This window comes from Dama dama, chromosome 29, assembly GCF_033118175.1.
Source record: "Dama dama isolate Ldn47 chromosome 29, ASM3311817v1, whole genome shotgun sequence".
In the NCBI taxonomy this organism is placed as follows: domain Eukaryota; kingdom Metazoa; phylum Chordata; class Mammalia; order Artiodactyla; family Cervidae; genus Dama; species Dama dama.
Genome location: NC_083709.1, coordinates 48,495,838 through 48,511,327, shown reverse-complemented (window position 1 = coordinate 48,511,327; position 15,490 = coordinate 48,495,838). Strand labels below are relative to the sequence as shown.

General features: G+C 44.7%; 1 protein-coding gene across 10 annotated transcripts in view; it reads right to left on the bottom strand.

Annotated features, from left to right (window-relative positions):
- Positions 1-8,060: 8,060 nt before the first annotated feature.
- Positions 8,061-15,490, bottom strand: part of GLIS3 (GLIS family zinc finger 3) — a 674,957-nt gene continuing 667,527 nt past the window's right edge. For all 10 annotated transcript variants that reach the window (XM_061132893.1, XM_061132892.1, XM_061132901.1 and 7 more), the window contains 2 exons: positions 13,273-13,455; positions 8,061-12,387 (listed from right to left, as the gene is read on the bottom strand). In XM_061132893.1, coding sequence (XP_060988876.1) covers positions 12,251-12,387; positions 13,273-13,455 — 320 coding nt within the window. In that variant the 3' untranslated portion in view covers positions 8,061-12,250. The remainder of the gene's footprint in view (positions 12,388-13,272; positions 13,456-15,490) is intronic.

The window sequence follows — 15,490 nt, the reverse complement described above, 5'->3', positions numbered from 1 at the left end:
CCATGCTGCCTCCATCACACTGCAGTTGGCGTGGCTGGAGCAGCACTGAACTCAGGTCATACAGAGCCCAGCCAGGCAGCCTGAGGTCCACTGCAAAGAGGAGACTGGAACAACGGCCTGAGATTCCCAGAGCAGCTTTCCTCTGCTCTGGGTGGTGAGCAAGCCTGACTAGTAATAGCTCAGCACAGCCCTGTCAGGTTTTGATAAGGGCAAAAATTCTGGAAAGCCTGGGAGCAGAGGAAAAGTGACCACAGTCTAAACAGAAGAGCCCAGGCTTCTTGGTCTGTCGTCTCACTCACTGGCCTTGGACAAGCTGCTGATGCTGCACCTGGGTTCCTGTGCAGGAGCAAGGCAACTGGACTGGATGGTGTCCGGTGACCAAGCTCTGGATTTCTCAGGCATCCATGGGAGCCTGGAGCATAAGTGGGCCTGTTCCATCATGAGCCCTAGGCCTCAGACATAAACCCTTCCTGGGGACATGAATCTGGCCTTTTGAAAGACTCAGCAGAAGTGAGCACAGAGTCTAAGCCAGGGAGAAGACAGAGGGTGATCTAGAGTTGATGATGGAAGACCCAGCTGTGTGGCTGGGCCACACAAATGTGCCCCCCCATACTCCCAGAGAGAGACTGCTAGCTTAACGTGCCTTGCAGATGTGGAGGCAGGGGTGACGTAAAACTCTTCAGTTTAATGGGCCGTACTACATATATACTACATGGACAACACAAAGGTCTCAGCTGTACACATGTTCTATGGCCCATACATGGAGACACGGTCTATGCATGTTCCCTGGGGACTGAAGAGCACAGCCAAGTCAGGAAACTCTTGGATTAGAAATAACTATACAGTATTTTGTTTTAAAAAGCATCAGAGTACAACAAATGTTTGCATCATGCACCATTTGCTGTCTAGCAACTGTCAAGGTATTTGCTGAGTCCTGATGCTCTGACATTCCTTAAAGAGTTTTAACAGGCTTTTGAGTATCTACTGGAGAAGGAAATGGCAACCCACTCTAGTACTCTTGCCTGGAAAATTCCATGGATGGAGGAGCCTGGTAGGCTACAGTCCTTGGGGTCACAAAGAGTCAGACACAACTGAGTGACTTCACTTTCTTTCTTTCTATAGTTCCTTTTGGAGAAGGAAATGGCAACCCACTCCAGTGTTCTTACCTGGAGAATCCCACAGACGGAGGGGCCTGGTGGGCTAAGTCTACGGGGTTACAAAGAGTTGGGCTCGACTAAGCAACTAACACACACATACACACACACACAAACACACACACACACACACGAGTATCTACTGCATACCTTCTCTCCTTGTACTTTAGGGGCCTACGGACTCCAGGCTCTAAGACTCCCCCCAGGCCCACCTTGAATATTTATAGGTCCCCAGGGCAGGATTGCAAATTGAAGCCCACAAACTCATAGATCTAAATATTTTTAAATTCCAAAGAAATCTAAAATAATTGTTAACTAATGTACTTTCACGATAACTTAGAAGGTCAGGTTTGATTTAGAATGATCAGAAACTCCTTGGATTTCTTTGCCAGAAAAATGATGGTACTAAGCGAGCCAGTCCCTGGCCTCAGGCCAGTGACCCACCCCTCTTCTCTCCAAAATGCTGGTTCCATCTTCAACCATGAGGAGACTTTATGCCCAGATGTAGACAGCCCAGCCTCCACATATAGCTCCATCCACAATCCCCCTAAGACACTCCCTGGGTACCCTGCAGGCTCAGGGATGTACACACTGAAGTCCTGATCCACTCTGGGGAGGATATACTCGAGAAAGAAGACTGGGCTGGCCCAGGAAGCAGTGTGGGACTATTTGGAAAGGGAATTCTGAGGTCATAGATAGATACCTGGACTAGGTCTAGAAGTGGAAGGAAAGTGGGTTTGGGCTGGAGACATACCTTTGGTCAATGAGCTCCCCACTTTGTGAGGCAGGGCATGGCTGGAGGCTAGTCAGAGGGGAGCCTTTGAAGCACAGGGCCCAGTACCGAAGAGCCTCTCCTTTGCTTCTAAAGGCAGTACCACCTATCTTGATGGGCCCAGGAAGAAGTCCAAGAGGCACACATGTGTACTACAGGTTGCTCTGAGCTCATGGCAAAGACAGATTTTGTGGGCAATGTCATCTGGGTAATTTTATGACTTGCTTACTCTCAGGCTAGCTCATTTCCTTCCTGCTTCCATGCACTGGTTTGAGAACGATGGTCCCTTCTGTGCTCTCCTCACAAATTATCATTCTACTCTGGGTGCAGGATCAGTAATTTTTAAAATATGAAGGTCACTCTTTAGCAAGTCCTATACATGTACCTGGGATCATGCCAGATAATCTGCATGATCTCATTGCCTGGGAGAAGAGCATAATTATTCCTGCTGGAAGAAGAAATGGGTTCAGGGCAGTGTAGGCTAGGGATTACTTCTGCTGCTGCTGCAAAGAGTGTAAGTGACAGAGAACAAGGTCTGCCTGACACCAAAGCCTGTGACAGTCCTTGATGACTCCTGGCTTAGAGCAAAAACAATAGGTCATCTACCACCCTACGTCCCTCAAAATTTCTCACCACTGTCCCCAGGAAGGAGGGTACTAAGCCTTGAGAGAAAATACTCTTGAGATGCTGAAATCCCAGTGACCCTGTGTGTGTGTGTGAGAATGTGTGCGTGTTTATGTGTTAGAGCTAGCAGAGGAAGAGCTGAGTCAGAAATCCATTTTAGATAGTGTGTAGGAGTGTATACCCCCAAAACACTCTTTACTACAAACTGGGGAACATGATGGAGGACCTCTGCTTTTCCCTAATGCCCTATTAGGAACAGAGCTATGCTGTTCAGACCCCCCAGCCACATCGTATGTGGTTAGAGGACACTATTAACTTTTTCAGTGTCTCCTCAGCTTTCTGGCTCTCTGGAAGGACCTCAGCCACTGAGTGAACAAGAGAGTGATAGCCAAGACACAGCCTTTTCAGGATGGACTTCAGCATGGGGGTGGTATGATGGCCTAGCTATTTCCACCCAGCATGGTGCTCTTGTTGTGGTTCAGAGCAACCTCTGTTCCAGGGCACTGAAAGAACCTCTGTCCAGTTAGCATCCCAGTCTGACGGTGCCTCCCACCCAATCCAGCTTTGGCCCCTCTGCTTTCACTCTTCAAAACATCCTCAAAACCGTTTCCATTCCCAACTGTGTCTCAGCATGTCCTTCTTGGAGAAACCAACCGTCACTGACCTCCCAGAGCCTCATATGTCACAGATAACCAGAGCAAACAATTTGAAATGCCAGTCCACTGGAATGCAATGCCATGAGGATAGGCATAATGCTGTTTTCTTTTCTGATTATCGCAGCACCTAGAACAGTAAGAGGCACACAGCCATGGGTGTGGAGTTCAGTAAACGATGGTCAGATGAATGAACGAAGCCCAGATCTCTGCATCTGCACACACTGGGACTGGTGGTGACTATGCCAGCGCCTCCTGTCTTCCTCTGCAGCCCACTGCCTCTTCCTGCTGCTACACTAACACCCACCCTCTTCCTTCCATCTGCCTTTCTCTCCCTTCCTCAGTTACCCGAGAATTTACACTGGGCGCAGTGCTCTGAGCTCAGAACTGTCTTCTGCCGTTGCTCCAAACCACCTGGCCCTCTCCTCGTCTGCTTTCTCTGCCAGCCGGTGCCATTTGCAGCCTCCACTTCCACCTACCCAGGACCAACACCATTACCCCACCATGGGCTTTACCTCTGTCTGGAGTTCCCGTTCCCAAACTGTGTCCTAAGGAACGCTTACCTATCGGGGTGCTTACTTTAAAAATTATCTTCTGCATGTCAGGCACCCTATTAGGTGCTCTGTTTATATTACACTTTTTATTATGCTAAAACATACCTAACATAAAGTTTACCATTTGAACCATTTTTGAGTGCACAAGTTTAGTTACATTCAATATAATTGTATCTCAGTATCCATGGGGCATTGGTTCCATGGATACCAAAGTCTGTGGATGCTCAAGCCCATTATGTAAAATGACAGAATACAGTTGGTTGGCTCCAAATCTGTGGATACAGAAGCCTGGTTATACATTCAGTGTGGACAGACCACACTTGGTTTATACATCCATCAGCTGGTGGACTGCATTTTGGCTATTGTGAATGCTTTTGGAGCATTTGGCATTTTGTCAATTTGGCTGTTGTCAATGCTTCTAGGAGCATTGGTATACACATATCTGTTTTTGGTCCCAGTTATCAGTTCTTTTTGAGTATGTATATAAGAGTGAAATGGCTGGATCATATGGTAATTGTATAGTTAACTTTTTGAGGACCCACCAAACTGTTTTCTACATTGCTAACCTGGTACTTTTTGGAAAAAAGCATTCCACAGTCAATAGACTTCCTCCTCCAACTCTTTCTTGGAGAGTCACATTGCACTTTAGCATTGTAAAGTCTCTGAGAGGTCCTGCAATAAGGAAAAAAAAAAAAAAAAAGTCTTTGTAACTTTAACCCATCACTCCCCAAACTAACTTGAAAGTGGAACTCTCTTTTGCAGAGTAACTGGTAACATACTGCTGGTTTGGGAAACAATGCCCTGAGCAACATGAGGTGGACAAAGATGGGCTGGGGCTCAGGACCAGAGAAGAATGACTTGAGGCCCAGAGAAGGGACAACCTACAACTCTCCAACTAGCTTATTGGGTGACACTTGGCAAGTTACTTTCCTTCTCCTGGCAGCTCTGCACAGAAGATGTTTTTTGCCTGGTACATCCTTTTGCTGGGCTTACCTTGTGGCTTAGTGGTGAAGAATCTGCCCGCTATGCAGAAGACACAGGTTTAATGCCTCGGTCGGGAAGATCCACTGGAGAAGGAAATGGCAACCCACTCCAGTACCCTTGCCTGGAGAATCCCATGGTCAGAGGAGCCTGGTGGGTTACAGTCCATGGGGTCACAAGATTCAGACTTGATTTAGCAACTAAACAAAACCAATACCCTTCTGCAGCTTCTTTGCTTCTTTAAGATTAACTTGACCTTCAGGACTAGCTCAGGGAGCCATCCCTTCCCTCAGGAAACTCACACCCTGCTCTCCTGTCTCCCCAGGCAAGGATTGGAAGGCCCTCTTTGCTGGCTTTTATTAAACTGTGTTGCCCTGTTAAATCAGCTTCTTCTACTAAATCAAGGCAGGTGGCCGGGGATGAGGGTGGGGGTGGGGAGGGGAGGAGAAAGGGTCAAAGTTAGTTTCCATAAACAACCACCTGGAGAGCTTATTTAAGAATGTAGTTGCAACCATCTGAACCCTAAGAATTCCAGCTCAGTAACTCTTGAGATTTGTGTTCAGCAGCTTTAGAGTGTGAATTTTGAATAAGCACCTGGCAATGTTCTCAGGCAGATGATTCTTGGGATCCTCTGTGGTCAGCTATGTGAGGATAAGATTCACTTCTACCTCTGTGTTTTTTACATAAATGTTAAATGAATGAACAAATGAATGAAACAACCTCAATTTCCTTCTCTGTAAAAGATGAGGTTGGACTGAATGTTCTCTAAGCTTTTCTTTGGTTAAACTTCTTTTTATAAAGTTCAGATTATTACATCCAAGATGCTGTGTTCCTTGCAGCTTTAATATCCAGACCATACACAACACATGAAGCCAAGCACACAAAAACACCAGGGTGACCCTCCGAGGAGGATTCAGTCCACGCTGGTATTTAACAAATGCCCCAGGACTCATGAACAGCCTTGCTTCTGAAACGATTATCCATTTCATCACAAGCTGGAGAAACAAAGAAAGCATACACTTATGACCGAGTGAATTCACGCTCATTCTCTCTCAAGAGCATGAGTAGCTGACAGGCAGCACTGCCAGGGCTGAGAAACACTTAAGTCTGAGAATTAGGGAGCCAGGCATAATGAGAAACCAGGGGCTAGAGAAGGTGCTGGGGTGCTGAGCACTTTCTCCTGCTATGAGGAGAGGGCACAGATGATCAGCACTGTCAGGGCACCCTGACTCTGCTCCAACCATTTCTCGGAGGAGTCTTTGAGCATAAAACCTTGACTCTCCTCTGCCTGAGAACCCTGCAGGTTTTGAGAGGCAACTCCAGCTTCTCATGAGAGCTATGGCCTGAGAAAAATGAAGTCTCCTGTTACTTGTAACCTCTTAGCATTTCAGAGGAAAAGGTTGGCTATGGCTGCCAAGATCCAGCAAATATTTGGTTAGCTTGGAAAGAATGGGTGCTCATTTTCCAATTCTCACAGATTTCTCTCTGCCCAGTTCTTTTTATTAAAAACTTCAAATCCAGAGATAAAGTCGAATGGCACTCCAGGCTCTTAAGCATTCATCTGTATCCCGGGGAGCAGAACCCAGAATCTAAACAAAGAAAAGCTTAATCAATAGAGCTCATGAATTTCCTCCAGGAACAGGACCTGGCATAGCCAAAGAATAAGCAGAGGGGTTCCTTACTGCAGTTTTCTTTGGGTGGATATTTATGAGAAGGGCAGGAGAATGTTCCCTCATTTGACTAGGGATGGCACACTGTGGCCCATGTGCAAATCTTGCCTACTGCCTTTTTTGCTTCATTTTGTATGGCTTCTAGAATAAGAATTTTTTTTTTTTACATTTTTAAATAGTTGAGAAAAATCAAAAGACAAAAAATATCGCATGACATCTGAAAACCACAGGAAATTCAAATTTGTGTCCATAAATAAAGTTTTATTGTAACACAGCCATATGCATTCATTTGTAGATTGTCTCTGGCTGCTTTTGAGCTGCAACAACAAAGTTGAGTAGCTGAGACTCAAAGCCAAAAAGTGCATTCTACCTGGCCCTTTACAGACAAAGTTTTCAGACCCCTGGAGCAGTAAGAGTTGACCTTCACTGGTATTTGAACTAAAAACTAAAAAATGTGTATGTACAGAGCAAACATCTATTTAATCTAATACGTGAGTCAGGAAAAGTTAAGTATGGTTGCTTAGCACCCATACAGAGAAGTCCTCTGGGTGCCCTTTCTTCCTGACAGGAGGTCCTCAGTATCTGGATCTTTGTGGTAGCATTTTCCTCGCTGTTGTTTACACTTCTGCCCTCTAAACTCTACATTTGAATTCTGCTTGTTTTTGAACTGTGTATAAATAGAATAACACTGTATATTTTCTTTCCTGTCTTGTTTTTTCTTTCAGCATAGTTCCTGAGACTCAGCTTTGGATGACTGCATGTGGCTGCAGTTCTGTCACTGCCTTTGCTGCATGCCTCACATGTCACTTCATTACGTGAGCACAGTTCACGTCTTCTTCCCACTGTTGGTGGACAGTTGTGTCATTTCCAGTGTTTGGCTATTGTGGACGGCATTCAACATCTTGTATCTGAACTGTTGTTGACTCCCGAGAGGGGAACGGAATAGCTGGAGTGCAGGGTATGTGTATCTTTAACTCTATCAGTTAATGCCACCCTGTCCTCCTAAAAGATTGGACCAAATCACCCTCTCGCCAGCTGCCTCCCTTCAAGGAGCAGACTCTCTGAGTCTTGTCAGTCAGCACTATTTCCACCTCTAAACCCTGAACCACATGAGTTTGCTGCCTGTTCCCCCAGCACCTTGAAGAACCAGACGAGGTGCCTGGGAGCCATCATCCCTTTGGCTTTGTATCTCCCATTAACAGAATCTTCAAGTCTTAAAATTTCTGTGAGAAAATTATCAACATTCTAAGAATGGTCCTTGAGATAATGTGATGTCTTTTAGAGTGCTGTGTTTGGCTCACTGGTCAGTCAGTTGTGCGAGCTTCCTGACTACTCTTTCCCCCTTTCCCGTCTCCTGTGGATGGGAACTAGGGTCAGAAGCTCATCACAGCCAGAGGGACAGGCAGTCCCCCGAAGGCTGCAGATCAGACAGGACAAGGAATCAGGGGAAAGAACAACCTCCCCTTTATCCTTCAGGAAATCAGAGGACTTACAGATTAGGAAGCTGATGCTTGTGTCTTTCTTGGCAGGGTGTTAGGATAACTGGGAAGAAAGGGCCCACTCCAATGGCCATCACCTGGAGGACCATGCACTAGAGGCATTTCTGAGTCATGATGTAGCACTACATTGAAAAGGCACAAATAGACCCGAAACACCAGCACACATTTATCCAGTTTTTGAAGCAGATTAATAGAATAACCAATAAAACATGTATAAAAGCTTTAATTAAATCTGATGAAATAAAACTTCATGTTTTATTTATGGACACTCCCAACATGTAAAGGATTCAGAGACACATTCATTTTTACTGCCATTTCGTCCTCATATCTATAATTAAATCCAGGCTGCAGCTCTGGCCCAAAGCGATGCGGCATTTTAAAGCTGGCCTTGGACACTCCCTCCCCCACCCCCATCTGCTTTTAATTATAATTACCGACCCAATATGAGGGAAGCGGATGGTAAAAACTAAACAAAATAAAACAAACAAACAAACAAAAAATGGTTGCTGCCATTGTGTTTTAAAACAACATGCTGAAAGAGGATTTCAGGCAGGTGGGCATATCCTCTATTTCCAGTTTTATTATGTACCAAGTGCACAATCCCTTCATTTTACTTTTGACATAAAAAAAGGACTTCATGAAACGAGACAAAATAACTTATGATTATATGAAACATAACTGTGACAAATCACAAAACTATACATATTAATAGAAAAAAGTGTACCTAATTCTTTAAAAGATTTATGACAATAAGCACCAGATGTGCCCCTAGAGTAAAATCAGCCCCATATCCAGTATGATATATGCAGTTCATTTCTCTACGTGAGTGTATATAACTATGTACAAGAGTCTGTGTGATTTATGGAAAACAGATTTCCACTTTTCCCCCCAAAGTGCTTTATGTCAGCAACATTACACAGGATGCTCTGCTGTCTGTACAAAATAAATCTCCTCTTTTTTACACTTGCCATCTCTCCAATGAGTGTTTTGTTTTTTTTTTTTTTGCTTTACTCATTGCAAAGAAAAAAAAAATGTAACCGCAGAAATTCCACACCACCAACAAAAAGTGCTGTTAAAAATGCTGCTTTAAAATGACATGGTCAAAACAGTCAAATAAAATACCAAATAATTAAATTGGACATTTTTAACCACTATTCCCCAAATTCAAAACAACTGGGAGGCAAGGTTCTTGAAGATGGGGTTGAACACTTACCTCTGTTCTAGTATGCTAATGTGCTTGACAGCTGCTAATTTAAAAACAGAGTAACACCAAAGCTCTGGTTCACCAGTGGAAACTTTGCTGTGATTGACTGATGACCTTTTGTCCATTTTAGAATCACGTAAATAATTTGGGGGGGGGGGGTGACATGGGTAATGGGAGATATTTTACAGGAATAGAATATTTAACACTGATCACAGGCTAAATTACAATTTACATTGTGATGCAGTCCCTTTAGGGAATTAAGACAATGCAGCAAGTAAAATATCTCTAGGCATGCTGATTTTTTTTTTAATGTAATAGGATAATTGGCTTTGGGCTGTGTGTATTTTCATGAACATCAGTTTCTTCTTCTTTTTTTTTTTAAAGGGGAATGACAATCTGTGTTCAGATGTTTATGAAAATGGTTATATATCAAGAGGAAAAAGACTAGAAAATGGAAGGGAATGATCTTTTGAAGTTTCCACTTTTACTGTTACAAACATAATGATGAAAACATATATAAATCTTGTGCAATGTGAAAGCAAGCAAGGAATGAATTTAAAGGTCAGGTGAGATCCTGGAATCTAAGGCCAGCACGTGTCACCCAGAAGGAAACTGGAAGTGGCATGTCCTGGGGTCCTGAGCTCAAACCTGTAGCCAAGGTGAAACACGGGATGGGGAAAGGAGTAGGAGGGGCACTCCGCCTTGCAGGTGGTACTGGGCCTGCTTCTGCTAATTCCTGCCAGGGAAGGAGATCCTGCAGGTGTGGCTGCCACCTGGCACCCCCAGGCTCCCTTGGACCTCAGTGAGGCTGGCAGGGAGACTATTGATGCTCAGGAGCATCTCCTCCAGCCAGAGTATCTGGGGTTCTTCTGGCTTTGTCCTCCTTCCCTGTTTCCATGTCAAATTACAGCCAGAAGCCACAAGTAGGCTGACAACATCAACTGCAGTAACTGCCTTACCTTTCCATCTTTTTCCTCATTACATGAATGAAATGTGTTTTGAGTTCCCTGTAGAGGCTCTGGGATTTAGAATGAATAGACTGTCTACCATACCAGAACTTCCCTTTCTCCGCAGGGTGTGGCAAAGGACACAGGTGATGCAATCCACCAAGTCTGCCAGAAGGGTGGCACTTGGTGTGCGTCTGAGAGCTCATTGGGAAAGAAAAGTCTGACGTGCGTCCTTTCATACAGCAGAGCAGATTTTTGTAAAGTGAATAACTTGTCTCTTTCGCAGACACAGATGTCTGCATGATGGCTCTTCTCAGATCAAAGCCCACTATCCAGAGAAATGAGATTGACTGAGAGCACTGTAAAAGCGGACCCTGCGCTTGGTTCTTTATTAGCCTGATTATACTGCATGTGGGAATGAAGTCCTGAGTCAGGCAGAACACTACCGACTGTGCAGCAGACTGGAAGGACACGTCTGTCAGGATACAAACTGTCACCAGATCCTAAGTCTGACACCAAGCTGTTTAATTGTCTTGTTGGAGATTGTAATTATCCCAGTTTGACAAAGAGCATTGTTTCATTTTTCTTCAGAGAACATTTTTAAAGAGAGAGAAAAGAAATCATGAGATGTGATTGTACTGGGATGTCAGAATTTACCAGGTTTTGGGGGGTTTGGCAATTTTTATAGCCTATGTCATCGGACTTGGGACTTTTTTAATTGCTTGGTAAAGGTGTCACAGAGGACAGAGGAGCCTGGATGGCTTTAGTCCTTGGGGCGGCAAGGAGTCGGGCACGACTTAGCGATAAAACAACAGCAACAAAAAGGTGTCACAGAAAATGACTTCCTATTCAGGTTTGAGATCAAATGGCCAAGAGCTCTGTGAAAATTCTAGGCGCTCAAAACAGAGTTTCAGACAAAGCGGTTGCTTCTTTTTGGCCACCTTTCCAGAACTGTCTCCTCTACCTGCCCTAAGCTAGACCCTGCTCAGGTGGTGGGTATGTCTGAACTACAGTCAAAAAAACAGGATGAGAGCAATGAAGAGGGAGGAGAAGGGCAAGGGAGCGACAGAGACTGGTGAGGGGAGATCCTAACAGAGGGAGCAGAGGCTGTGCAAACTAGCTGGACATCAGGCACCTCTAGTTTGGTTTTCTGAGAGAACCCAGGAGCACATCTCCGTGTGTCCCTGCTCTCACAGCTTCTAGCAGGTCTCTGGGCAGAGCACCAGAGTAGAGGCCATGGGTGAACCAGTCAAGAGAAATTTTCCTTTGAATAAAGTCCTCAAGGTGGAGTCACTAACAGTCAACACACGAGGCTCTCTGTGGCAGCACTGGGAAGGGGGTGGCTGACCCCATGTCCCTCTGGTAGCCTTTGCAGAACATTCCTGGTGCACACAGGAGCTACAAGGCGGGGCCAGGCCAAGCCACAGCAGAGGCCAGACGTATGTAGCTGGGGTGATTAAAATAATTATTTCCATCCAAAGAACAGACTTCTAAATATTTTTTCCTTTAAACGTACATGTAAATAACAAGGCTTTAAAATCAAAGGACTAAGATAGGTTGCAGGAATACAAAACAAGTTGTCAAGCTTTCCAAGGGGCTGTGCTTGACAGAACCTTCTCATTTTGCTTTTGGAAAAACACTGAAAAGCAATTGGTTAGCATGGGAGTACCCAGGAGGAGAGAGGCAGCCAGCTCCCTGGATGCCAGGCTGGTGCTGGGAAACTGGGCCGAGCCCATGCTGGGCTTGGATGTGGATTTCCCTTGTTGCGCCTGGCTCTTGGGTGAGGCAATTCACTGTGCTGGCAATCTGGGTTGTCCATCCTTATTTGGAGTTTTCAGCAAGGGTGATCTCCAAATTACATTTTCACATGCACATAATCTCACTGGTGTCCCTTGAAGGTTGACAATTGGGAAGTAACAGATATCCAGTAGTGAGACTCCGAATTCCCTTTGAAAAGATAGTCCTGCTGGTCACTGGCAAATCCAGAGGGAAAAAGGAGCAGTTGCAAACACACCTACAAATCCCAGCTCTGACCATCCAGCCCTGCTCTCCAAAGACACATCTGTGGTGTGGCATATTGAGTTGATTTGCTTGACATCCTTTTTCTTAGGGTCTGCGAAAGTATAAGAACAAAAGGTGACAAGGAGCAAAAAGATTCTGGATGCCAGCAGCAGTGGAGGCTAGGGGAGATTTTAGCCTTCAGTATAGACAGAGGAGAGCTGGCTAGGACAGCGGTCCACAGCACTGATCTGTAAGAATGTGGCGTCTTCAGGTCCACTGCGAAGAGTCTCCCCAAAGAGGCTTGATGAACCCGAAGGCAAATCATACACTGGAAAAGAAAGAGTGCACAAATCAACTGATGCTTCATCATACTTGCCAGGCATGCAAATGTGGACTGGGGAGCCCACAGTGCTGGGCAAGGCCTTTCAGCGGGTCCCATCCTCAGGCTCCTTAGGTGAAGAAGTGGCTGAATGTGCAGAAAGATGGCTAAAACAGGACTTGCACGAAAGATGGGTTGAGTAGCAATGAAAGTAAAATTTTGTAGGGAAGAGTGAGGATGGCCTCAAAAAGGAGGTGATATAAAAGTTCGGTCATTTAAGAATGGATGGGATTATCATAGAAGGGGAGGTAAAGAAAGAACATTCTAGTAGGAGGAAACAGGGAGCAAAGACAGAGAGTGGGATATGTGGGGCCAAGTGTGTTGGCAAAGCTCAGGTGCAGAGCAGGTACGGAGACAGACAAGGAAAATACATGAGATAGGAGGGTAGGTCCATGGAGTTTGATCAGGCTCAACTCCTGGGGACTATGAATGCCTTGCTGCAGACGGTCAACTTTATTCTCTAGGGCAACTAGAAATTACTGAATGTATCTAAACAGGAAAGCACCTTACTTTTTCCTTTATTTTTGGAAGGTAATGGTTACAGGTAGCACAGAGAGCAGAATGGGAAAGTTAAGGAGTTGACTCAAGGAAACTTGTTGGAAGGCTATTGCTTAAGTCTGGGAGAAACATGATGGCACCTGAGTGAGGGTGGTGGAAGTGGGGCTGGCAGAGGCTGGAGGGGAGGATGAAGAAGAAAGACATTTCTCAGGTGGACTAGATAGGATTTGATGCAGTCGTGTGCTAGGTCAAGTCTAGTCCAGGCTGGTCATGAGAAACCCACATGATCTCACCTGCTAGTCTGTCTGAGTGTCTAAGTCACAGATACCAACATACCTGTAATGCCCGAGTGAGTTGAGAAGGCTCTGTGGAAAACATCAAAGCCAGCCTGGCCCACGGAAGTGGGGACCAGACAGTCCTCGAAGGAAGGCATCACACTGCAGGGACTGCTAGGTGGCATGGTTCTCTGAGAGTCAGGGTAATTCGGGGGGCAGAATGTCTGTAGTTGCCCATAAAATCCTGAAAGTCAAGACAGAAGTAGGGATAGATTTATGAACAGGCCATAGTCACTGTAGAAAACAAAACAATATCCTTTAGAACTAATCAGTAGTATACTTTATATAGAAGCAAGAGAAAATTCCCTATAAGGTTTGGGAGGAAGATTAAATTCATGTTAGCAGTGTGTGTGTGTGTGTGTGTGTGTGTGTGTGTGTGTGCGCGCACACACAGGCATGCGCACACACACTCAGTTGCTTCAGTCCTGTCTGACTCTTTGCAACCCCATGGACTGTAGTCCACTAGGCTCCTCTGTCCATGGGGATTTTCCTGGCAAGAATACTGGAGTGGGTTGGCATGCCCTCCTCTGGGGCATCTGCCTGACCCAGGAATCAAACCCGCGTCTCCTGTGTCTCTTGCACTGGCAGATCGGTTCTTTACCGCTCAGCCACCAGGGAAGATCCATGTTAGCAGTAAACACTAGGAAAAAACAAGAAAATTCCATGTCAAGGAAGGAGAAAAAAGAAAGAAAAACTACTGGCTTTTCTCTTTTTGATGCCCTAAGGCCTCTGCATGGACTCAGCAGGCAGATGGGCAAAGGACCTAAACAGACCACTCAAATACTCATATAATTTATCAACTAATATGATCAGATGGTAAAGACTCTGCCTGTAATGCAGGAGACCCAGGTTCGATCCCTCACTTGGGAAGATCCCCTGAAGAAGGGAATGGCTACCCACTCTAGTATTCTTGCCTGGAGAATTCTATGGACAGAAGAGCCTGATAGGTTACAGCCCACGGAGTCGCAAAGAGTCAGACATGCCTGACCGACTAACACAGACACATGGTCAAACTGAAAATTCTTTAGTCAGTAAAGCAATAAAAATCAAGACAATGATATAATACCATATTCTACCTATCACATTAGCAAAGATTTCTGAGACTCATTCTTGGTGCCGGACTGAGACTGGTGACCAAGGCAGCTGTGTGTAGTGTACAGACCCTGCAAAGGAGTATAGGCTTCTGAAAACCATTTGACAACTTGGCTGTGGAACCTGAAAGTGTCCTCTTGGACAGGGGAATTTCACTTTCAAGGATGTATCCTAAAGGTATATTTTGAAAATTATAAGTCTTGCACAAACACAGTTATCACAGTGCTTGTTGTCATAACAGAAAACTGAGTCAAACCAGTCAACCATGAGAGAGTGGTGGAGAAAAGACTGGTATATTTACCTAATGGGAATGTTAGATAGCCATGAAAACAATATTTACAAGGAGTTTTTTTCATACTGTTCATGAGAAATTTCAGATATACAAGTGGATTTAGAAAAGGCAGAGGAACCAGAGATCAAATTGCCAACATCTGTTGGATCATAGAAGATGCAGGGAATTCCAAAAAAACATCTACTTCTCCTTCATTGACTATATTAAAGACTTTGACTGTGTGGATCACAAAAGAGTGTGGAAAATTCTTAAAGAAATGTGAATATAAGACCACCTTACCTGTCTCCTAAGAAACCTGTATGTAGATCAAGAAGCAATAGTTAGAATCAGACAAGGAACAATGGGCTGGTTCAAAATTAGGAAAGTACTACCTTAAGGTTGTATATTGTCTCCCTGCTTATCTAACTTATATGCAGAGTAATGCCAGGATGCAAAATGCCAGGATGGATGAAGCACAAGTTGGAATCTAGATTACCAGGAGAAATATCAATAACCTCAGATATGCAGGTGATAATACTACCCTAATGGCAGAAAGCAAAGAGTAACTAAAGAGCCCTGGATGAAAGTGAAAGGGGAGAATGAAAAAGCTGGCTCAAAACTCAACATTCAGAAAACTAAGATCTGGTCCCATCACTTCATGGCAAATAGGTGGGAGAAAAGTAGAAACAGTGACAACTTTTATTCTTCTTGGGCTCCAAATTCACTGCAAATGGTGAAATTAAAAGATGCTTGCTCCTTGGAAGAAAAGCTATGACAAAGCTAGACAGCATATTAAAAAGCAGAGACATTACTTTGCCAACAAAGATCCATCTAGTCAAAGCTATGGTTTTTCCAG